This window comes from Erythrolamprus reginae, chromosome 1 (genome assembly GCF_031021105.1).
Source record: "Erythrolamprus reginae isolate rEryReg1 chromosome 1, rEryReg1.hap1, whole genome shotgun sequence".
NCBI lineage: Eukaryota > Metazoa > Chordata > Lepidosauria > Squamata > Dipsadidae > Erythrolamprus > Erythrolamprus reginae.
Window position 1 is genome coordinate 29479638 of NC_091950.1, and position 25729 is coordinate 29505366.

At 45.6% G+C, this 25729-nt stretch overlaps 2 protein-coding genes across 4 annotated transcripts in view; one reads left to right on the forward strand and one right to left on the reverse strand.

Annotated features, from left to right (window-relative positions):
• Positions 1-14671, reverse strand: part of LOC139160141 (putative uncharacterized protein ENSP00000383309) — a 115992-nt gene extending 101321 nt beyond the window's left edge. Inside the window, exon 1 of the mRNA XM_070737751.1 lies at positions 14307-14671. Coding sequence (XP_070593852.1) covers positions 14307-14671 — 365 coding nt within the window. The remainder of the gene's footprint in view (positions 1-14306) is intronic.
• LRFN5 (leucine rich repeat and fibronectin type III domain containing 5) overlaps positions 1-25729 on the forward strand; it is a 180368-nt gene that overhangs the window by 53443 nt on the left and 101196 nt on the right. The window lies entirely within an intron of this gene.

Consider the following 25729-nt stretch of genomic DNA (forward strand, 5'->3'; position numbering starts at 1 on the left):
TTTTTCGTGATGTAGGGTTGCGGAAGTAAAAACACCATCTGCGCATGTGCGCCCTTTTTTCATGGCCGCGCATGTGCAGATGGTGGAGTTTGCGTGGGCGGCGGGGAAGACCCAGGGAAGGTTCCTTCGGCCGTTCAGCAGCTGATCTGCTCAGCAGCGCAGCAGCAGCGAGCAGACGAAGATCGGGGTTTCCCCTTTGCGTGGGCAGCGGGGAAACCCCGATCTTCGTCTGCTTGCTGCTGCTGCGGCTGCCCAGCAGCTGATCTGCTCGGCAGCGCAGCAGCAGCGAGCAGACGAAGATCGGGGTTTCCCCGCCGCCCACGCAAAGGGGAAACCCCGATTCGGCTCCTCGCTGCTGCCGCGCTGCCGAGCAGATCAGCTGCTGGGCGGCCGAAGGAACCTTCCCTGGGTCTTCCTCGCTGATGCCCCCGCTCGCCCGCCCGCCCGCCGCCCGCCAGCAAGAGGGGGAGAGATAGAGAAAGAGAGAGAAGGAAAGAAAGAGATGAGAGAGGGAGGAAGAGAGTGTGAGAGAGGAAGAAGCAAGATAGAGAAAGAGAGAGAGAAAGAAAGATGAGAAAGGAAGGAAGAGAGTGACGTCATCGGGTGGGAAAAATCGCGATATAGCGTTTCGCGAAGAACGAGATCGCGAAAATCGAGGGATCACTGTACCTTTAACTATCTCATTCTTAAAATATATGTCCTATAGCAGGAGTAGGTATACAGTTAGTCCTGAAGTAACGGCCATAATTGAGCACAAACTTTATGTTGCTAAGTGAAACATTTTCAATGTGAGTTTTGTCTCATTTTATGATTTTTCTTGCCACAGTTGTTAAGTGAATTTGTTAAGTTCATAATATTGTAGTTAATTGAATCTGGCTTTCCCATTGGCTAACGTGGCAAAAGGTGATCACATGACCCCAGGACATTGCAACCATCATGAATATGAACCAGTTGCCAAGCATCTGAATTTTGATCATGTGACCATGCGGCTGCTATAATGGGTGTAAGTGTGAAAAATGGTCATAAATCTCTTCTTTCAGTACAGTTGTAACTTTAAATGGTCACTAAATGAACTGTTATAAGTGGAGGACTACTTGTATTTCACAATATGCTTACTCCCTTCTGTTTTTTAAAAAACAATTGATACGGGATATGAAGTATGGGATGAATTTTGCTTTTATGATGGACTGTTGTATTCAGTATCCAGTTTCCAAACAGAAGATCACAACTAATCAGGAAAGCTGTATCTTCCCTAAAATTTTCCCCCTGGAGAACTTGTAATTAGGATTATATTGGAAGTTCCACTTAGCTGCCATAAAAAATTTACGGGACCATCTTCTGCCTCTTATGTCCCAGCAACTGATTAGATCGCACAGAGTCGGCCTTCTCCGGATCCCATCGGCCAAGCAATGTCAGCTGGCTGGCAGGACCATGGCAAAGAGCCTTCTCTGTTGTGGCCCCGGTCCTCTGGAACCAATTCACCCCAGAGATTCGTACCACCCCCACTCTCCTCGCCTTTCAAAACGCATTGAAAACTCACTTATATCGCCAGGCCAGGGGCCGTTGAGCAGTAGTTCTTGCTCTGGCCAGTAGTAGGATGACTGTTTGTTGTTTATATGGGGTTTTAAAAATTTTCTTTGTCTTATCTTTTTATTGGAGTATTTTAACTTTGTATTATTTTATTGCTGTAAGCCACCCTGAGTCCACTAGGAGAAGGATGGCATATAAATTCGAAAAATAAATAAAATAAATAAATAAAAAAGGTAAAGATAAAAGTTCCCTTTGCACATACGTGCTATTCGTGTCTGACTCTAAGGGTAGTGCTCATCTCTGTTTCAAAGCCGAAGAGCTAGTGCTGTCTGATGACGATTCCATGGTCATGTGGCCAGAATGACTAAATGCTGAAGGCGTACGGAATGCTGTTACCTTCCCACTAAGGTGGTTCCTATTTTTCTAGTTGCGTAACAGGAGCTCATTCAGTTACGCGGTGCTAGGGATTCAAACCGCCGAATGGCCAACCTTTCTGATTGACAAGCTCACCAACTTAGCCACTGAGCCACTGCGTCCCCGGCCTGACCTGTTAATAAATCCTCCATTTCTTCCACCTGAAGAAATCTGAACCAATGTACATCTCTAGCTTAGTGATAATTGCACTTTATGCACATTTGTACATTGAAGACCTCCTAGAAAACGTACAAAGGGCCAGGAAGACAATGAGCCATAGCATAGCAGCTCATTAAACACATTTACCTTCTGACTCCTCCATCTCCGTGTAGTTACTCAGTGCCACTAGCTAATCAGCCCTCTTCTACCAGTAGATGTGGTGGACCAATTCCCATTATTCGAGGCCAAAATAATTTGGAATTAAGAAATCTTAATCTTATTTCATCCATGAAGCAACAATGGGAAAGGCTGCATTGCACTGTTATCTGCAAATTTAATCTCTGTGCAGAGTTGTTTTAAGTTCTCTAAAACTGATAAGAGAACAGAATGTGAACTCTGTTACCATGGTGGTATATCATTCTAGCATTACTGCTTCCATCTTTGCATTTGGATAAAAGAGAAACATATTTTTGCGTGACTAATTTACTTCCTACAATTTTTGAAAACCATATCTCTGGGGATTTTTTTTTCTTTGTTCAGAGGAGTGGGGGATGTTTCGGATGTAAGAACCAAAGATGAAAACTGCTAAAGAAGACTTACTAACTTATTAGTAACTTAATATCATTTACACAAGCTTGAACCTTCTTAGTGAATACCGTATTTTTCGGAGCATAAGACATTCCAGAGTATAAGATGCACCTTAGTTTTTGGGGAGGAAAATAAGAAAAAAAAATATCCCTCTGCATACCAGCATCCATAGGTGTTCATCTGGCTAGCATCCTGTCAGTGAGTGAGTGAGTTGAGGGCTGTTTGGAAACTGAAACAGTATTTGCTGTATGAGCAATAAGGGGACAGCAAAGAGCCTGGGCGTGGCTTGGCTCAATTGTTCCGTACTAAAACTGCATGCTGCTCTGAAACAAAATTTGAAATTAAAACTCATCTCCTCTGTATTTTACTTGTATTTACTATCATGTTGGAAAACCTGCTTTTGGTATTGTATATTTACTTCATGTGTAATATTATATATAAAGTGAAGTTGTTGAATCCTCCTGAATCAGTTACTTGTGTGTGCTTTCTGGATGTGATTGCTGCTGCAAACTCTGACAGATCCTTGCAGCAAATAGTGAACAGTCAGCCAGATTCACTTAATAACTGTGTTACTAATTTAATTTATTTGAATTACATATACATGCCAAGTCAATCACAATTCGGCCGTGACTAGATGTTAACGTTCATGGTCCCCAGGCCTGCCGGCAGAGCAAGGTCTTCACAGCCTTTTGGAAGACCAGTAGGGTGGGAGTAGTATGGACATCGGGGGATAGTTGGTTCCATAAGGCTGGGGCAGCCACAGAGAAGGCTCTACACCATTGTTACTAACTCAACAACTGCAGTGATTCACTTAACAACCATGGGAACAAGGGTCATACAATGATTTAACCACTGTCTTGATTACAACACACAATTTTGAGTTCAGGTATGGTCATAAGTCAACCTCTATGTTACAAACAAAGATAAGTACAATGTAAGGAAAAAATTGAACGGGTCCAAAGACAAGCTACAAAAATGGTGGAAGGTCTTAAGCATAAAACATATCATGAAAGACTTAACCTGTATAGTCTGGAGGACAGAAGGGAAAGAGGGACATGATCAAAACATTTAAATATGTTAAAGGGTTAAATAAGGTTCAGGAGGGAAGTGTTTTTAATAGGAAAGTGAACATACGAACAAGGGGACACAATCTGAAGTTAGTTGGGGGAAAGATCAGAAGCAATGTGAGAAAATATTATTTTACTGAAAGAGTAGTAGATGCTTGGAGCAAACTTCCAGCAGACATGGTTGGTAAATCCACAGTAACTGAATTTAAACATGCCTGGGATAAACATAACCATCCTAAGATAAATCTTCGGAGAGGGGCGGCATACAAATCTAATAAATTATTATTATTATTATTATTATTATTATTATTATTATTATTACGATTATTATTATTATTATTATTATTATTATTAAATACAGGAAATAGTATAAGGGCAGACTAGATGGACCATGAGGTCTTTTTCTGCCGTCAATCTTCTATGTTTCTATGTTTCAACTGACAGGTAGGCTAAAAGTGATTAAATTTGCACCCCTCCCAAAGAACAACAGGCAGAAAATCTTCCAGACCGCAGAGTTTTCCTGAACCACACAAAGAAGGGTTACTCCAAAGTCAGCACATAAGCCCATATGAAAGGAAAAGATGTTGCACTCAGCAAGGTTAGATAAGTTCATTCCCCCAACTGGAGCTGCACGTTCAGCAAAACAAACAAACTTCAGAGGGCACATTCACATATAAAGGACCACTTTTCCTATAACTGTCCTCTATACTCTTGAATAAACTACCTTCTCTCAGCAGCACCTCTTCAGTCTTCTCTCTTCTCTCCATCTTGTGTTATTCTTATGCGATCCCAGCCCGGAACTGGACTTCCATTTTCTTCTAACATTATATGGCTTCATTATATGGCTTCTAACATGGCTCTTCAGAGAGTACTTGAGGATGCCTGAAGATTTTGCTATCCAAATGGTGACGCATTGGGACTTTCCTGCTATCATCATGATTAAATATTGACTTTATGTGTTTTAATTTTATGTTGTTAATTGTAAGCCCCTCAGAGGTTTTAGAAATGGAATGGCATTAATTGAAGTAATAAATAAATGGACCCCTTCCAGGGGTGAGGGTTCCACTTATCTTCGCCGCCAGTTTACATTATTGCCACGTTTTGCATGTGTGCACTCCATTCGCACAAATGTACACATCCCCTTGTGCAATTCTGCTTCCGCTCATGCTCAGTAGTTATAATCAGCCCAAAACACAGAGCTGATCAGCTGTGCTTTGGGTGAAGGGATAAAGGTAAATATAAACCCGGGGGGGGGGTGGCCAGAAGCGGAGGAAAAAACTTCAAATCAGTAAAAACCAAATTGGGAAATAATCCCCCCAAAAGATGGTGATGCCCATCGACCGGAATCGACTGAACCGGATCTGTGACACCGTTGTGACATCAGCAGCGGGTTGCTACCGGTTTGGGCGATCCAGTCTGAACCAGCAGGAAACCAGCCTTGGGCCCTTCACTGTTCAAAAATAAGGCAGTGCCTGCTAGTGTGAGGTTGTGATAAAATGTGTTGGAAATTGCATTTTCAAAGGAGATATGTGTTTGGGTAGCAAAGGGACTTGTGTAATTTCTTGTAGAGAGAAAGTATAAAAAGTTTCCTTGGATTAAGTAGTTTCTTTCGTACAGCCTGTTTGACCATGTCACTTAAAGGTTTAGCAACTGTGTTTCTGCAACATTCTGAATTTGGTAAATATTAACTTGGTTAGTTTTTTGGGGACAGCTTCACGTGTAACATAAAAGTACAGATTATCTTTGGTTAGATAGCATTTGTTCAACAAAGCCATGGTGGTGTTAGAGACTTATGACCAGTCCTTGAAGTTGTAGGAGCCGCTTTCTGTTTGTTTTTTGTAAAATTCTAAAAAAATCAATAAAAATATATTTTTTTAAAAAGAAGAAGTTGTAGGAGCCGCAGTGTCTCTTTGGTCACGTAATTTTGATTTGGGCATTTGGCAATCAGTTTGCAATTACAACTGCAAATACAACTGTTTGCAACATCCTGCAGTCATAATGATTGTCATTTGCGACCTTCACTGAAAGTTGCCTACAAGAAAAGTCAATGGGGAAGATGGCAAAAGATTGGAAATGGCAATCATGTTATGTGATAGGTAATTATCATATAGGGTTCACCTAATAACCCCCAACTCAACCTGCTGGAAGTTGTAAGTTGCTGTGGTCACTTGATGTGTTTTATGTCCATGTCACTTAGGGATGGAGTTGCCAATCTTTATTGTAACAAAGGACTCCCTGTAGCATGTTTCGTTAGTGCACTAGCGTGCCTTCCGTCCCCTGTCCTATTGTCTCTCCTATATCTCCTATATCTTTTCTTCTATTCCTATATCCTTTCTCTATTCTTTCATTGATATATTTTATTCCTATATCTTCTCTTCTATTCTTTCTCCGATATATTTTACTACGAGTATATTCTCTATAACCTTCATCGTGTATTGGACAAAATAAATAAATAAATAAATAAAATACTTTATTTATTTATTTATTGGATTTGCATGCCGCCCCTCTCCGTAGACTTTGTGATTCATGAACCCCGAAAATGGTTTAATTCTGTAATCAGGTTAATCATATTGTGTGGGTACAGACAATAAGGATATATTTCTCTATCTCAACTTCTTCGGTTCTAACTTGCAGTAGTTTTCAGAGCATCTGAGTCAGAATTTGCTATTGGCAAACCTTGGAAATGCAAGCAGTATAAAATCACTTTCACATGAGATGGAAAGGCACAAATATGATAGATGACGGATGGACAGACAGACATCAATGACTAAGTACGAGAAAGGAAAGGTTCAAAAGTTAGAAAAAGAGTGTGCTGGGTTTGAATTAGGAGAAGACATGAACTCTGAGTTAACCTCTTGCTTAAATCAGTGAATGACGGTTGTTTGTAATGTCTACCATTAGAATAAAAATCCAGTTTCTAACTATGTGTTTTTTGGCTTTCTGGGGACGTTAATGCTCAGGTTGTGAGGCCTGACAGGCTGAAGCTGGGAGCTTCTGCTCTGTATTAATACCTGTTGTCAATACAAACTGGCTCTCAGATCTATTCACTTTCGTTCAAAATACTTATTTTTCCTCCTATTTTCTCCACAACAATAATTCTGTGAGATGGGTTGAGCTGAGAGAGAGTAGCTGGCCCAAGGTCACCCAGATGGCCTAGAATTCACAATGTTTCCAGACTGGTGCCTTAACTACTAAACTAAATTGGCTCTCTAGATGAAGAAATAGCTTTGTCCTTTAGCTTTAAGAGAGATTTTTGTGCTCTATGTTATTTCAACAGATCTTACTGCAGCCTCACAGTGCTGGAAACAGGTGCAGCTGCTTTAATTAGTCCCTGACATAATGCATTTGCACTCCCACAGGTCCAAAGCAACATTTGGCATCAGATCTGAAACACTGTATAGTCCTAATCTTTAATCGTGGCATCAAGTTTCATCCTGTAATGAACATGGAGGGGGGTGGGGTGAAAAATGCATACTGATTGTGATTTCTCATGCCATTACAAGTGGTAGTAGGACAAAATGGAGACGCTGCAGAGGCCTTCAGAGGAAAAACAAGCAAGGGCATGTGTTGGCACTGACCTTTTTCAGCATAATGTTTTCAGCCATGCTGTCAGATGCCTTCCAGAACAGTTCTTTGGGAGTTAGCTTGAGATACAGGACCGATGGGAGACTGTTCAACCTGCAAAGACTTCAGGCTGTCACCAAGATAAAGGAGACTGTGCTATGTGACCCCCCTCTTTGATGACGACTGTGCCCTGAATGCTGGATCAGAGCAGGAAATCCAGGCCAGTGTGAATAATTTTGCAGCAGCATGCAACAACTTTGGTCTCCTTATCAACATAAAGAAGACCGAAGTGATGCATCAGCCAGCTCCAAAAGCCAAATACCAAATACCCACCATCACAGCGCAGGGACAAAAGCTACAATTAATTTGACCAATTTACATACCTTAGCAGCACTCTCTCCCATGCAGTGACAATTGACACTGAGGTCAACTGCAGAATCACCAAGGCAATCTCTGCATTTGGCAGACTAATGACCAATGTGTGGAACTGACATGGAATAAGCCTTGCTACAAAGCTCAAAGTCTACCGAGCATATATAGGAGACAGGCTAGGCAATTGAACCACATCCACATGACCTGCCTCCATAGAATTCTGAGGATCCAGTTGCAGGATAAGGTGCCTGACACTGAGGTCCTCTCCAAAGCAGGCCTGCCATCAATTCCCACCTGCTGATGAAAGCCCAGACACGCTGGGCAGGCCATGTTGCTAGGATGCCAGACCATCATATCCCTAAACAGCTCTATGGTGGGCTGTCTAAAGGAAAGCAATCAGATGGGGGGACAAAGGAAGCGATATGACACATTGAAAGTCTTCAAATCCCTCAATATTGACACCACCATTTGTTGGTTGAGATTTGGAGTTGTCAGATGTTTGACCATTCTGACACCAAGTCAAGGTCTTTTTGGAGGGCAGCTGTGTTATTGGTGATATTGAAGAGTTTTACATCATTGATGAAAAGAACGCAGTTGCTTGTAATGTGATCGCAAAGATCATTTATATAGAGGATAAGAGTGTTGATCCTAGTAAGCTGCTGTTTACAAAGACTGAGCCAAAGAATAGGTCTCAAGTCCTTGAGTTTGTTATTTACAAAGGTGTAGAAGGTGCAGTTGGATTTGGTGTGCAGAAGGTTTTCGTCTTGTTTGGTATGATAGTTGAAGCATTCCGTCTTTATTTGGTGGCATATATTTTTGTAGCGGTTTTTGAAGTTGGCTACATAGCCTGCTTTGTATTTTTGCCAGCAGGATTTTTTGGGGGGATTGCAGCTTCCTTATTGATATGGGTAGTTTGTTTTTCTTGGTTATTAGTGGTACATGTAGTCTGATAGTTCTTTTGACTTCAAGCAATAAGATATTATAGAGTTCATTGGCAGTGTTACAGCCAGAGAATAGAGTTTGCCAGTCAAGAGTTGAGAAGTCTTGAGAGAGCTTCTATGAGTTCATAGTTTGCTTTTTTAAAGTTGTACTTAACATTGTTAAGTTGATTCTTGCAATGGTATAGATTGAGGCTGAAGTCTATCATACTGTGGTTGCTGCTGGAAAAGGGTTAAATCACAATTTAAATCACTAATAAAAAGATTTGATTTAAATAAAATTTAAATCATAATTTTTAAAGAGCAGTGGCTTCTCCTCTGACTAGCTGTTGACTTACTGAGAGTCCCATGGGTTGGCTGGTGATGCAGCAGTGACACAACAAGGTGAGGGATGTGGCGGGCAGCAGGTGAGTGGATGTCCGCTAACAGGTGCTACCATGAAATGACAGGTGCTTTTTAAATGTAAGGATTCATTACATCCTGGAATCTTTAATAATATTATTTGTAAACAAAATGAAGGTTTCCCATTTAGCTTGGATTCATTGAATGGAGTTTACCAAAAATGTAAATATTACAAAAAATACAGTCTTATGCTACATAACTAAGCTCCATTTCATGCTGAATAAACTAAATTATGAGAGTTTCTTAAATAGACAACTACATTTAGATCAATTTTAACTCCAAAAGCATTTTATTAAAATAAATTTGATATAAATAAAATTAAAAATTAAAAAATCTGATTTTTAATTTAAATAATAATAATAATTTTTTATCAATCCTGGCTGATCTAGTGATATCACTCCTTCCTCCAACCAGGTATGAGAATGTCCTTGGTTCCCAAGAGAAAGTATTTTATTCTGACTACATAAACTCAGCTATATCTAATCCCTCTCTATCCCTCAGCTCTAGTGTGTGGCAGCACTGAAGCTCCAAGATGGCTTCGGCCTGGTCAGCTTCAGGGTTGACACTCTGCTTGTCCGAAACCAACTGTGAAGCCTGCCAATGGCAATCCCATGGAATACTGTGATGGTCATAAACACCCATGGTTGTGATGTCACGTGGCCACGTGACTTTTTTCGGTATTATTCAGTATCCCCCCCCTTGCCTTTCGTAAACTATTGAAAAGCCACCTATGTCGCCAGGCATGAAAGAATTGATATATCCTTAGCTGTCTTGGTTTATGTATGGTTTGTTTGGGTTGTATGATTGTTTTTTAATAAGGGTTTTTAAAACTGTTTTAATATTTGATTTGTATATGATGTTTTTACTTGTGAGCCGGTCTGAGTCCACGGAGAGGGGCGGCACACAAATCTAATAAATTATTATTATTAATTATTATTATTATAATCACTTTGAATGATCGCTATATCACAGGGCTGTCCTTAAGACTGCTGCTAATTCAGGTTGGGTGAATATAACCTTATTTTCCTGACTTGCTGGTGATTTCTTCTAGAGACTCTGGCTGATTTTTGTGGAAGACTGCTAAGCAAGATGGGCTCCTGTTTTCACCCAGTTTGGCAAGTCATGAGCTTTAGCCAATATTGTCCATTAGAAGTGCCAGATTGCGGATACAAATTTCCATGCTGTCTTTTTAAAATACTCTTCAGTGTAATTTTAGTTCTTTCTTTCTTTCTTTCTTTCTTTCTTTCTTTCTTTCGTTTGTTCGTTCTTTCTTTCTTTCTTTTCTTTGCATTACAACAGCAGAAAAGGATAATGTGGTGTTCTTAGGTTGTCTTGAATAGTGCACAGGAAAGTGAGAGTGGAAATGTTTCAGTTTGTGACTCAGAGTAAATAATATATCTTCAAGAAGCTCTGATCCTAATCCCCTCCGTTTATTTGACATTTAGGAAACAATTGCTGAAATTTAAGCCGGATACTCCTAGACATTGCCCTTTATAATAGCAGTTGATTCTGAAGGTTTTTTTTTCTTGTACTGTATTGTATTTTTTTCTCTGTATTTTGGATGCAAAAGTTTCAAGAGAAGAAGGAAGAGTTGTTGAGAACTGGTCAGAAATAATGATTCTATCAAGAATTCATGAAATTACCAGAATACAGTGGAACCCCGACATAACAGCTGCTCTACTTAAGAGCAACTCGAGATAAGAGCTGGGAGGGGAGAGATATTTTTGTTCTACTTACAAGCCCAAATTCGAGATACAAGCGCCAAGGAGCTGTCTCCTGAAGCCAAACGCTAACTTCCGCGTTCGGCTTCAGGAGACAGCTGCGAAGCGGCGCGCGTGTTTTAAAAGGTTGCAGCCGGCCTGGGGGGCTCGGGGGGGTGCTTGCAGCTTTCTTTCTTGCTCTTTTTCTTTCTCTCTTTTACCTTCCCTTCCTCTATTTCTTCTTTTCTTTCTCCTTCCCACCTTCTTCCCTCCCTCCCTCCCTTCACTCATTCCTCTCTTACTCTCCCCTTTCATAAGTTTCCTTGCTTCCTTCCTCTGTTCCTGTCCCTTCCCCCTTTCTTTCTTTCTTTCTTTCTTTCTTTCTTTCTTTCTTTCTTTCTTGCTCTTTTTCTTTCTCTCTTTTACCTTCCCTTCCTCTATTTCTTCTTTTCTTTCTCCTTCCCACCTTCTTCCCTCCCTCCCTTCACTCATTCCTCTCTTACTCTCCCCTTTCATAAGTTTCCTTGCTTCCTTCCTCTGTTCCTGTCCCTTCCCCCTTTCTTTCTTTCTTTCTTGCTCTTTTTCTTTCTCTCTTTTACCTTCCCTTCCTCTATTTCTTCTTTTCTTTCTCCTTCCCACCTTCTTCCCTCCCTCCCTTCACTCATTCCTCTCTTACTCTCCCCTTTCATAAGTTTCCTTGCTTCCTTCCTCTGTTCCTGTCCCTTCCCCCTTTCTTTCTTTCTTTCTTGCTCTTTTTCTTTCTCTCTTTTACCTTCCATTCCTCTATTTCTTCTTTTCTTTCTCCTTCCCACCTTCTTCCCTCCCTCCCTTCACTCATTCCTCTCTTACTCTCCCCTTTCATAAGTTTCCTTGCTTCCTTCCTCTGTTCCTGTCCCTTCCCTCTTTCCTTCCTTCCTTCCCACCCTCCGTCCATTCATTCACCCATTCCTCTCTTGATCGCTTAAAGCCGGTCCCTGGTGCAAAAAGGGTTGGGGACCTCTGTCCTACAGGATTGGGTGGCAGAGAAGTTGAACATATGTAAATTTAAAAGTTTAAGAAAGTTTACAAGTTAAGTGAAAGAAACTTCATTATTCATTTATATGTACATGTACATTTCTTCATTAAAAACATGTCTTTCTGCATAATTTAGACTAACTTTGTGAGTTTTTTGAGGGCTGGAACCAATTAAAATTATTTACATTAATTCCTATGGGGAAAAGTCGTTCGAGATAAGAGCTGCTCGACTTAAGAGCCCAGGTCCGGAACGAATTAAACTCGTATCTCGAGGTACCACTGTAATTCAAGATACACCAATTTTACAAAATTGTACATCCATTCACATTTCTATAGACTTTGTTTTGCAGATCCTTTAGAAGATTTACATGAGATGAAATCCTATTGGAATATTCTGGTGACCCAATCATCGTGTGACTAGACCAGGGATAGGCAACGTTGGCTCTTCTATGTGGACTTATGGACTTCATCTCCCAGGTCTACTTGTGGACTTCAACTCCTAGAATTCATGAGCTAATCATGCTAGCTTAGGAATTCTGGGAGTTGAAGTCCTCCTTTCATAGAAGAGCCAACATTGTTTACTACTAGACTAGACTGATAACTCTTTCTGACTACCGTTCTTATATTTCTTTTAAGATTCCTTTGTGTAAGGAGAGATATATATAGAAGGACACAAATGAAATGTGCAAGAACTGCATGCACTTCTTATAAGTTATAAAATTATAAAAGGATGGTGGCTACGCATGCAATAAATTCATCTTTTTAAAAGTGAAACAATATTTGATAGTTTCATGTGGACACCTGCATGCATCATTCATTCATTCATTTCCATTCATTCATTCATTCATTCATTCATTCATTCATTCATTCATTCATTCTCCACCTAACTCAACCAGCCCAGTGACTCTGAACAGTTTACCATTCCAAACAACCTTTTTGTTGTATCAGTATTGACAGAAGTAGTACCCAGAAGAAGATAAACATGGTCCTTTTTAATAATGGTTCACTAGCCATTTGGAACTATAATAGTGCTGAACTAGGTGATAGTTTTGGGATCAAGTGATTACAATTTAAAATATTCTTTGCCAGCTTCTGACAAAGTCAGAGAAACTGGAAGGAATTTGCAAGTTGTGTACAGGTGAGGTCCTCACTTAATGACCTTCATGGCCCTGGTGTAATGATGGTAATTGGGACTTTTGGAACTGCCATCACTAAGTGGCATGTTCCACATGGTTTTTAGAACTTGCAGTATTTTATTCCGGTTAGAATGGTCAGACAAGGACAATCTGTATAATCTTACAGATTTTTATTTATTTGTTACTTTGAATTAAATTTAAACTTCTCTCTCTCTCTCTCTCCCTCTCTCCCTCTCTCTCTCTCTCTCTCTCTGTGTGTGTGTTTGTGTGTGTGTGTTTGTGTTTGTGTGGTCAGTATATATTTTAAAGGGTCAGAACACTAAAGCCTCCAAATTAATATTAGGTATAAGTAAGATTTGGTAATTCTCTCATCGGAAGCTGATTTCTTTTCCCATTTGTGTGGAATATTTTCACAGCAGGGTTCTTCCTACTCTCCAATTTATGACATTCTATATTGTACACCTGATCCTGTTCTGCACCGTAGCAATTAAAATGGGTGTGGGATGAAAATACATTACAAAGTCATGAAATTAATATCGAATCAGTGGCGTGTGCTAGTAACTGAAATTAACACAATTATACTAATTGCTTATCTGAATTCAAATGAGACAACATGAAAGCTTAGAGAGATTAATAGCATTTTAAATCAGATAGTCTAAAACCTGCAATTTTAAATACATCCAGAGACCATAATAGTAGCTTATTTCGGCATTTTAAAGAAGGCCTTGCCATGTCTATCGATGAGGGAAGCGACATATTTTTTTTTGGTAGGCTTTTGTCTTGGTTGTTTTCTTTTTATTTGTTTATTCCAATAAAAATGCTGTTTGAAGGATGAGGAGCATTACTCCAGCCGGGTTTCCTCCCCCTTCTTTCTCTCTCTGTCATTTTCTTTGTAAATTTAAAGCCTGCGGTTTTCAAGGAGGCTTCCATCTATCATAGAGTTCCCTTGATTCAGGGCTGGGCATTACAATGCAGATGCTAATAGGATCCTTCGGGCCTTGAGAAGGGTAGCTGCTATTCTCCACTGCATCTGGAAGGAGAGTCCAACATGGGTATTTAACCAATCCGATTGGTAGAGACTGAGTAAAAATTTACATAATAAAAGTTACCGCCCCCTTGCAGTCCCCCCATGAGCTCAGTTTTAAAAACTCAGTCCCAGAGTAGAGACATACTGAGTTTTGCTGAATAAATTTTAAGGTGTTATTACCAGTTTAATCTTTTTTCTTTTGTCTCCTTACAGATCTGATCAACGTTGGAGGCAGGGGTCTCTGTCCTCCGCGGACAACACCCCCAACGATCTCCTTAGGGGCTGCTTCCCCCCGAGGGAACTGCCCCCAAGAGGAGCACCTCAGCCCGGAGTCCCTGGCCTCAGCGGTCAAACAAGGGCTGCGAGCCGAAGGTGGGGGGGTCCGCCCCCCCCACTGGGAGGCTCGAGGAGAACGGCGACCCCCGGAGGGGCTCGCAGGCAGCGCCGGAGCCCGAATCAGCTGTAAAGCGGCGAGGAATGCCGCAGAGACTTCCGCCGCCGCAGCCGCCGCAGCCGCCAGCGCTGGGATCGCCGCGGCTGGACTAGGCGAGCCCTGGAGGGCCGAGACCGGGCTGGGAAAGCCCGAAGAAGCGGCGAAAGGGGGGGTGTGCGCAAAAGACCCGCGAAAACGCTGGGCAGCGCCATTTTGACTACACCCCCCCACGGAGCGCAAGAGCGCCATCCGGAAGGGCTTCCGGCAGCTGAGAGGCGCGAATTGGGCTACGGCTCTAATGCGCAGCCGCAAGGGCGAGGCCAGCATCGGCAGCCATTTTTTCTTTCGTGACGAAGCTGTTGAGAGGCAATTTTCTCGTGATACTCCTATTACAACACCGGAGCTGTGAGTACAATGGAAGATAAGCCCAATACCGAGAAAGCCAGCTCCCCAGTGGTGAGCAAGGAGAAGGCTAAGGGGAAGGATAAGGAGAGGTCAAAGCCCTCCCAGTCCCCTGCTTCGGTGGCCTCATTAAAAGAGGCAGAAAAGCGCATAAAGGCGCTAGAGAAGAAATTGGAGGCAGCCTTGCACCCCTCCCCTTCTCCAGTACCTCTGACTCAGAGGCAGCCAACCACGCCTGAACCTGGGACCCCTCAGTCAGCCTTTGGACACCTGGGACCCCTACAGGAGGGTGACTGGTCCCCAGAGGGACAGTTCATGCCATTGCCACAGGCCCCGTCTCCAGCCTTGTCCTGGACTAGACCTGAACCTTCCGGGCTCCCAAGAAGGGGCACCCAGGCACCTTCTGCCACATTTACACCCACAGCAGCGGGGCTGCGCTCCCAGACTGGTTCGTGGCAGCACATGGCTCCAGAATTACAGGAGATGTTTGCAAATGTCTATGCTCAAGGAGTGAATGCCGGGACAGGCCAGCAAGTGAACCGACCTCAGACTCAAGCAAGAAGCCTTTGGCCAATACCGCCCCCCTCGGGTTTGGGGTCTCTTTCAGAGGATCCGGACTTTGGCGAGGACAGTGATAAAGAATATGAGTTCTCAGAGGATGAGAACACCCCAGAACAGCAGCCAGTGGCCGGACTGTTTAAGCCCACGCTGTTTCGGACTCTACTTTTTAAGGCAAAGCAGGTAATGGACCTGCAGGGAGCGGCTAAGACACCAGAAGCAGAGACCGGCAAGACATCTGCTTCCCTTTCTCCGTACTGAAGGAGCGGGTCCAGCAGTCACATGGGTTGCTCATGTCCAATCCGGTGGAACTGAGCCTAGTATTAAAAAAGCTTGCCGGATCCGCCCCTTCCCCAGAATTCGCTCAGTTCGCATATCCTGCGGTTGTATTGTGATAGCTCGTTCAACATTCTAACACCTTCCCTTCGATCTTTTCCTTCAAAAAGTAGTAAGATTTATTGTCTTTTATTATTTACTTGCACTAATTGCGCCAGCCGTTTAAAAGAAAAAAAGAAAAAAAAAAAAAGCGGCTAGGCTTTTTTCCTTGGGAGAAGTTGCGGTTTCGTTTTCCCCCGGCGGTTTTGCCGGTTACGATTCCTGCGGCCGCTTGTGGATTCTTCTAATCCTTTGGCCTGGAGGTCCTGGTGCAAGTATTTACCAATTGAATTATTGATTATTATTGTATACAAAAATATTTAAGGGCTTAAGAAATACCTCCTGCGGAGTGAGACGCCTTCTAGTCTCCTGGACTTAGTCGATCGCTTCCCCTTTAAGAAATTTTACGCAGCGATCTTTTTCGGCGCGAAGGCCTTCGCGCCCTTTTTAAGTCTAGGCCTCTCGTGTTGGCCTCCTGCCAGCCCCGTAGGCCTCAGTCCGCCGCGTGGATCCCGGAGCGGGCCTTGGGGGTCCCAGGCTAAATTCTCCACCGGCTAAGCCTCCAACCAGAGTGCCTTGGTTTACTTAATTGCAAAGTTTAGGGAGGCTGGCCCCGCTGGATTTGGGGGCACGAACTCTGGGTTTGCCCAGATTGTCCTCACGTCTCAGCAGCTTCGAGGCCTCGAAGCAGGATCCATTCCTCTTGGGAAGTCCTTGAAATTCTTCTCCTTATTATTCAGTTATTGGCTCAGCCTTGTCTTCTGTTAATTGTCAGACTATGGCTACTTTTCCCAAGAGAGGCACAACTAAAGGTCCCAGAGAGGCCAGGCCTACAGGCGATGAAATTACTAGTATCCCCCAGGCCTCTTCCTCCTCTTCTCCAGGGGCCCGCCCCTCGACCAAGGTCACCAGGGCCGAGAAGAGAAGGGACCTAGCCCTACAAAAAATCCATGACAAATCAGCAAAACGTTTGAAAGTGCAGGCCCAAGTAATCAGTAGTCAAGACCCCCCAGAGGCTTCTAGTCTACCTCCTTCTGGGGTCCCTGTGTTATCTCTGGATGAGCCAAACCTAGACAGACCCCAACCTAACCTATGGGGCATAGGTCCAGAGGAACCAGATATTATTGAAGATTCCCCCCAGCCAGGATCTTCCCAGGCCTTTAGGAATTCTTCTGCCATTTCTGCTGATATTTCCAGTTTACCTCCTGAGTTCCAGTCTATATTTGCTGTGCTGTCCAAAGCCATTGATGCCAAACTCTCCACCATCAATGAGCCTCCCTTACCTCTTCCTCCTTCTCGCTCCTCCCGCCCCTTGGGTTCTTCCCCAGCGGTCAGAGTTCCTATTCAGGATGATTCAGATTCCTCCCAGGATGAATATGAGGATATAGAGGATGATGAGGATGCCTTTCAAGGCTTATCAGATGATGAGGAATCCCAAATAAAGGTTCCTTCTCCAATTACTATTTTTCCCTCTCAATTATTCAAATCTCTCCTCCTCAAAGCTAGAATTTCTACGGGATTAGCGGCCCAGGAGAAACAATCCTCCACTTCCACTGATCCCCCAGAGGAGAATTTACCTTACTTCACAGAGGAACAGGAGGATAACGAGGTAATTCCTATGCCTAAATTGTTTAAAGATGCCTTACTCAAACAGTGGGAATCTCCAGCATCTGGCCTTAATCCCTCCACCAAGGATAGAAAGTTGTACAAACTTTCCTCTTCCTATGAAGAGCTTCTATCCTTTCCCAAACCAGATGATCCTGTCAAGATTCTTCACTCGGCAGCTGCTGTGCCAGGCGAGGCGGAGGAAGTCCTCCGCCCAGAGGACAAGCGCATTGAGCAAATGCTCAAAAGAGGATTCACCGCTGATTCCTGGGCCATTAAAAGTTCTGCAGCGGCTTCCTTTTTCTCCAGAGCCACGCTGCTGTGGCTTCGCCAACTTCAACAGCATATTCCTCCCGATGACTTGAGAGGTCAACAAGACTTCAACAAGGTCTTTGCAGCTGCCCAGTACGTGGCTGATGCCACCTTGCAATCTACTAGATTTTCTGCTAAGTCTATTGCAGCTTCTACAACGGCAAGAAGACTCCTATGGATTCGCCCTTGGCAAGCGGGAGTTCGCCAAAAGTGGCAGTTATCCCAGGGTCCCTTAAAGCGCGACCTTCTCTTCGGTGATCTTCTGGATCCACTCCTCACGGAAACCACGGACAAGAAGAAAGTTTTGGGTCCAACCACAAAAAAGGCTACCAAAACGCAGTCCTTTCGTCGCCCAGGGCGCCAGCAAGATCAAGCGGCTTCCTACCAGAGATCTCCAGGTCAGTATTCCCCCCGCTTTCGTTCCCAAGGTAGGAACTCCAGGGGTAGAGGGTTTCGCTTCCAAAGGGGAGCTTCCTCTAACAGGGCTTCAAAAAAACCTAGATGGTAATCCTACCTCTATTCCCATAGGGGGTCGCCTAGCTCATTTCGCCTCTAATTGGCATCTCACCTCCAAGGACCCTTGGGTCATTGACACTGTTCAAACAGGCCTTCTTCTAGAATTTATTTCTCCTCCCCCTAAACGTTTTATTTCCTGCCCTTCTCCCAGGTCATCCTCAGATTGTAACCGTATGGAGGAGGCCATTTCTCATCTATTGTCCATCAGAGCCATTCAACCGGTCCCTTCCGGTCAGAAGGGCCTAGGTTTTTACTCCATCCTATTTATGGTTCCAAAGTCCTCCGGAGGTTGGAGAGCTATTTTGGATTTAAAGAAACTAAATTTATTCATCAAATATAGGAAGTTTAAGATGCACTCCTTGTCTTCTATTTTGGCCGCCATTCACTCGGGAGATTTCATGGTCTCCTTAGACCTCACTGAGGCCTACCTTCACATTCCTATAGCCAAATGCCACAGAAAATTTTTACGTTTTTCCTTTCAAGGCAGGCATTTCCAGTATAGGGCGATGCCATTTGGCCTTTCCTCGGCCCCTCGGGTCTTTACAAAGCTCTTGGGCTCCTTGGCGGCCTATATCAGGGCGTTTCCCATACACATTTTATGTTATCTTGATGATATTTTAATTCATGGGAACTCCCTAGAGAAAGTGAAAACAGACCTTTCTGTCACCATGTCAGTCCTTCAGGACCATGGATTTTCCATCAACTTTGATAAGAGCCACCTCCAACCCTCCACATCCATTTCTCACCTGGGATCCATCATTGATTCACAATCCTCCCAGGTTTTTCTCTCTCCCGAGAGAAAACTCAGTATAGTGGAGTTAATTTCTAACATTTTATCTAATTCTTCAGTTTCCATAGTCACTCTATCTTCCCTTTTGGGGAAGATGGTGTCATGCATAGGCATCATTCCCTGGGCTCGCCTTCATGCTAGGGAACTCCAGTGGCTCCTGTTACCTTTTCAGAGATCAGGGCACAGCAACTCAAATCGACGCATTGTCATCCCACTGAGTGTTCGCAGATCCTTCAAGTGGTGGAAGTCTCCGGCCATGGACAGAGGATCCCCGTTCAGGTGCCCGGATCAATTTGTCATCACCACAGATGCCAGTCTATCGGGATGGGGCGCCCACGCCCGGGGGATGATAGCCCAGGGCACGTGGTCCCCGGAGGAAGCTTCCAGGCCAATCAATTGGCTAGAGTTAAGAGCCGTTTCCCTGGCTCTGAAGCATTTCTCTCCTCGCATTCCCAACCGGCACGTTCTCATTCTCACCGACAACATTGCCACGAAAAGCCACATTTGCAGACAGGGGGGCACGAGATCCAAGGCTCTCATGAGGGAGGCTCTCAAGCTGGGCCTTTGGGCGGAAAAACATCTCCAGTCGCTCCTAGCCGATCACATCTCGGGGAGTCTCAACGTCCAGGCGGATTGGCTATCCCGGGCAACGATAGACCCAGGAGAATGGAACCTCCATCAAGACCTGTTCCATCAAATCACCCTCAGATTCGGCCTACCAATTCTGGATCTCTTCGCGACCAATGCGAACGCCCAACTCCCTCGCTTCTATTCCAGATTTCCATCCCCGGGAGCGGAAGCAATCAATGCCCTCCGGAGTCCATGGCCTCCAGGCCTACTCTACGCATTTCCTCCAATTCCAATCCTCCCGGACGTGATTCACAAGGTCCTCACCGAGAGGGCCCGAGTAATCCTAATCGCCCCTCACTGGCCCCGCCGGCCCTGGTTCGCGGATCTCCAACAGCTGTCCGTCCAGGACCCTTGGCGACTCCCCGTTTCGGGGGATATGCTGCGGCAGGGGGCCTCTTTCCATCCAGACCCGGAGTGGTTCCACCTCACCGCCTGGCTGTTATCAGGAGAGATTTAGAGCTGCGTGGTCATGACCCCGATTCAGTGGAGGTCATTTTAAAAGCCAGAAGGGGTTCGACCAATCGAATCTACGACCACACGTGGTCCAAGTTTTCACCAGTGGTGTCTACAGGAAGGTCTCTCCCCTCTGTGCATCCCCATACACAGAATAATTTCCTTCCTTATGCAAGGCTTCCATAAAGGACTTTCCACCAGCACCCTCCGGCGTCATCTGGCAGCCATTTCATCTGTCCTAGGAGGTCCCCGCAGACAGCCTCTCCGATCCTTCCCTGAAGTTCAGGAATTCCTCAAGGGCATAGCCAACCTCAGACCTTCCAAGGTCCACAGGTACCCATCATGGGATTTGCCACGGGTTCTCCATTCCCTCACGCAGGCACCATACGAACCCCTAAAATCGGCGTCCCTCAGGTACCTATCCTTTAAGGTAGCATTCCTGGTGGCTATTACCTCTGCTCGACGTATTTCGGAGCTGGCTGCCCTCTCAATCAGGCAGGACCTTTGCCAATTCCATCAGGACAAGGTAGTCTTGCGACTGGACCCCACCTTCTTACCCAAGGTCAGTTCCATGTTCCACAGATCTCAGGATATTGTCCTACCTTCTTTCTGCCTCCAACGAGACCATCCCTTGGCAATTAGATGGCACACCCTGGATCTCACCAGAGCGCTGAGAATCTATATCCAACGCACAGGACCCTTTCGGAGGTCAGAAGCACTTTTTGTAGCCTATCATCCCAGAGTCATGGGGGCCAAAGTGTCTTCAACAGTAATAGGCCGTTGGATCAGAGGGACTATATCTAAGGCCTATGAGTCGGCCTCCCTCTCAGTTCCAAGGAACATCACAGCGCATTCCACCAGGAGCGCAGCCACCTCGGCCGCTTGGGCGACTCAAGCCCCGTTGGAGGAGGTCTGCAAAGCAGCCACTTGGGCCTCGCCAAATTCCTTCATCAGGCACTACAAGATTGATTCTTACGCTTCAGCGGACGCTGCCTTCGGCAGAAGGGTACTCCAATCCGTTATCTCACACGATAGCAAGCTAATCCCACCCTAGGGACCATCTCTTGGGTATGTCCCATGTGACTGCTGGACCCGCTCCTTCAGTACGGAGAATAGGCGTTGATTGCTTACCTGAACGCCTCTTCTCGTACGGTGAGCGGGTACAGCAGTCACTTCCCGCCCTTGTATGTGTCTTCTTTACCTTTCTATATCTTTCTTCCTCTAACAATGAGAGTTGAACACTACAGAGCTTCACAACTGAGCCTAGTCTATGGATTCGCGAATTCTGGGGAAGGGGCGGATCCGGCAAGCTTTTTTAATACTAGGCTCAGTTCCACCGGATTGGACATGAGCAACCCATGTGACTGCTGTACCCGCTCACCGTACGAGAAGAGGCGTTCAGGTAAGCAATCAACGCCTATTTAAGAGAACCCCAACCCGAGTCGGACCACATCCCGGCATCGCATATCTTCGTTGAGGGAGTCAAAAAACCCTGGCAACACCCCGCAGCGGCTCAGGGCCCTTCGAATTTGGAGCGCAAGTTCTACACATTCGACGATGAGGTGGAAAAACTTTTGGAGTTTCCCCCCATTGACCAGCCAGTAGTCACGCTGGTTTCCAGTGCCCTTGTACCGTCAGAGACGGGGGAAAGCTTGAAACCAGAGGACAGAAAGGCGGAAACCCTATTACGCAAGACCCACCAAATGGCGGGCTGGGGTTTCAGAGCGGCTGCTGCGGCCTCCTTCTTCAACAGGGCCTCCATCATGTGGCTCCAGGAGCTGCAGTCGCGCCTTGGCCCGGAGGAAGCCAGACTTCGCCAAGATATCAGCAAACTACAGGCCGCAGCTGAGTTTTCCGCCGACGCCACCCTACACGCAGCTAAGTTTGCCAGTAGGGGCATGGCCACTACGCTGTCGTCACGCCGACTTTTGTGGCTGAGAAATTGGCCAGCGGACTTGAAATCAAAATGGCGCCTGGCCTCAGCTCCACTGCAGGGATCGATGCTCTTCGGTGACATTTTGGATAAAGTCCTCATAGAGGACAAGGACAAGAGGAAGGTCCTCCTTAAGTCCAATAGACGCCAAGACCGTCGTTTTACTCCCTACACCAGACGGCAGAACCCACGTTGGGATGCTTCTACCGGACAAGGACAGGCGCAGAGAGGTTTTCACCAGAATCAGTACTCCCAGCAATCATTCAGGAATGATCGCGGATCTTATCAGGATCGTCCCAGAGGCTTCCAGCAGTCCAGACGGTCCTTTCGTGGAGGCAACCAGAGGGGATATCGTCGTTCCAAATGACTCCTCCGGGCCCCTACCTCTAGGAGGGAAGCTGCAGCACTTCAGCCCCTCCTGGCTGCTCACTTCCTCGGACAAGTGGGTTTTAGCCACCGTATCGGAAGGACTTCGTCTGGAATTCATGGGGCCCCCTCCTCATCGCTTTGTAAGTTGCCCGAGGCTTCGGGACCTACACAAGAGGCAGCAGATCCGCAAGGAGATTGCCCATTTACTGGAAATACAAGCCATCGAACAGGTACCTCAGCAGGAAGTTGGCAGGGGATTTTACTCCAGGATCTTCCTGGTACCCAAGACTTCAGGAGGATACCGAATGATACTGAATTTGAAACAACTCAACATCTACATCAAGTACAGGAGGTTCCATATGCACTCCTTACAGACTATTCTTCCCTCGGTACGTTCCAGGGACCTGTTGACTTCAATAGATTTAAAGGAGGCCTACCTCCACGTACCTGTACACCCGGCACACCGGGAATTCCTCAGGTTCTGCTCAGAAGGCGTACATTACCAGTACAGGGCGATGCCATTCGGCCTCTCCTCGGCCCCACGGACTTTTACCAAGTTACTGGACGCCCTGACGGCCAGTCTTCGGTCTCATTCTATCAGACTGATGGCCTACCTGGACGACATAATCATTTTGTCCAGGTCTCCCAGGCAGGCCAGAGAGGACTTAGCCAGAACAATACGGACCCTGGAAGCGCATGGCTTCACTATAAACGTGGAGAAAAGTCAGCTGTCTCCAACAACCAGACTACAACATCTGGGTTCCATCATCGATACCATATCCGGCAAGGTAACCCTTTCTCCCGAGAGGCAGGAGAACATTCATCGTCTGGTTGCCAGCTTGATCCGCCTCAGATGGGCCCCGATGGCGCTATTGTCAAAGGTGCTAGGTACGTTGGTGTCAGCCATAGGTATAGTTCCCTGGGCCAGACACCATATAAGAGGCCTTCAGTGGTTTCTTTTGCCAGCCCAAAGGGCCAGGGTCAGCCACTCACAAAGGATTATCTTCCTACCAAGGAAAGTCAAAGAGTCGTTGAAGTGGTGGCTCACCGCAACAATTCAGGAGGGTTCCCCCTTTCGTACTCAGGACCGTCTCATTCTGACCACAGACGCCAGTTTATACGGGTGGGGTGCCCACCTGGGACGTCATATGGCCCAAGGACAATGGACAGTGGAGGAATTGGCTTCGGTCAATATCAACTTCTTAGAACTAAGAGCAGTGTTTCTAGCCCTGTTGGCCTTTGCCCCCCTAGTAGAGGGCAAACACATACTTATCTTAACAGACAATGTAGCAACCAGGGCCCACCTGAATCATCAGGGGGGCACGAGGTCTCAACGTCTCATGGAGGAAACTATGCGGCTCTTCACCTGGGCCGAGACCCATTTGGCGTCACTAACCGCGGAACATATCGCAGGGATCAGCAACTCCACAGCGGATTGGCTCAGCAGGGCTACCCTGGATCCGTCAGAGTGGCGACTCGATCCAGACCTGTTCTACCAGTTGACCCAGAGGTTTGGGGTCCCCCTAGTGGACCTATTTGCCAGCAGCCAGAACACTCAGCTTCCGAGGTTTTTCACACGGTTTCCGGATCCAGGGGCAGAGGGGACCAACGCCCTACTGTCACCTTGGCCTCCAGGTCTCCTGTACGCCTTTCCCCCCGTGAATCTCATCCCGAGGGTGGTGGAGAAGATTCTTCACGAGGAGGCGGAAGTGATCTTACTAGCACCTTATTGGCCACGTCGCCCGTGGTTCGCGGACTTGGTGGAACTTTCAGTGTCACCCCCGTGGAGGATTCCGGATCGGATCATCTCGTTGAGCCAGGGGAATCTGAAACACCCAGATCCTCAATGGCTACACTTGACAGGTTGGCACTTGAAAGGCATAAATTGAAGCAGTTGGACTTACCAGAGAAGGTTATAGATACCATGCAGGCTGCCAGGCGCCCATCGACTTCACGAATTTATCAGGCGACCTGGGCTGCGTTTTGTAAATTTTGCAACAAGGATTTACGCGATCCTAGGGAAGCTTCTGTAATTACTGTTTTAGAGTTTCTGCAAGCAGGGGTGGAACGTGGCTTAGCTCCTAATACTTTGAGGCGACAGGTGGCAGCCTTAGCCACCATGATTCAAACTCCAGAGTCTCGTCCCTTGGCCCAGCATCCTTGGATCAGAGATTTTATTAAAGGAGCCACGAATAAACATTCTCCGCCTGTCAGGAGATTTCCATCCTGGGACCTCACGTGGGTACTTAAGGCCTTGACTAAACCTCCCTTTGAACCATTGAGGTCTATACCAATTAGGCTACTTTCCATCAAGACAGCCTTTCTTGTAGCTGTTACATCTGCACGCAGGGTGTCGGAGTTATCGGCATTATCCGTGAGGCCTGACCTCTGTGTCTTTTATCCGGATAGGGTGGTTCTTCGTTTGGACCCCACCTTTGTACCAAAGGTAAATACAGTGTTCCATAGGAAACAGGAACTTATTCTTCCAGATTTCTGCTCTCACGGGAGTCATCCATCAGAGTTACTGTGGCATAAGGTGGATGTCCGGAGGGCTCTAAAGATTTACATTAGAAGGACAGAGGAGTTTCGTAAGTCTGAGAATCTTTTTATTTCATTTTCTGAATATAGGAAGGGACTTGGATTATCGGCCAAATCCATTAGTCGGTGGATTAAGGACTGTATCTCGGAGGCCTACAAGGCTGGAGGACACACAGTTCCAGAAGGATTGACAGCTCACTCAACCAGGAGTGCGGCGACTTCGGCGGCTTGGTCTACTCAAGCATCGATAGAGGACATTTGTCGAGCTGCAACCTGGGCAGCCCCTACAACATTTATTAGGCATTATAAGTTGGACTCCTTTGCTTCAGCGGAAGCGGCCTTTGGCAGGAGGGTTCTTCAAAGAGTTTGTGTTTCTCCTAAGTCCCTAGTTAGACCTTCTCCCTCCCATGGGCTTTAAAGATCTTTGGTATATCCCATGTTGGACTCTCCTTCCAGATGCAGTGGAGAAGACCCGTTGTACCTACCTGAACGGTCTTCTCGATGCACTGGAAGGAGAGTCCAAACCCACCCGGTAGTTGCAGTTCAGGGACACCGGAGGTTGGGTTGGTTCATGAGTTTTTGCATTGGTCAATAAAAGTTGGTTATCCTCTTAAGTGCCTTTCGTTTTTAAAACTGAGCTCATGGGGGGACTGCAAGGGGGCGGTAACTTTTATTATGTAAATTTTTACTCAGTCTCTACCAATCGGATTGGTTAAATACCCATGTTGGACTCTCCTTCCAGTGCATCGAGAAGACCGTTCAGGTAGGTACAACGGGTCCTCTGGCAACAGCTGTCAGTGGACTCTATGATTAATCATAGAGCCCTCTCAAAAGCCACTTCTAAAACTGCCACTCTGACCCCTTGAAGGTTAGCGAGTCTTATAAGAGAGCTCTAGGCTCCATC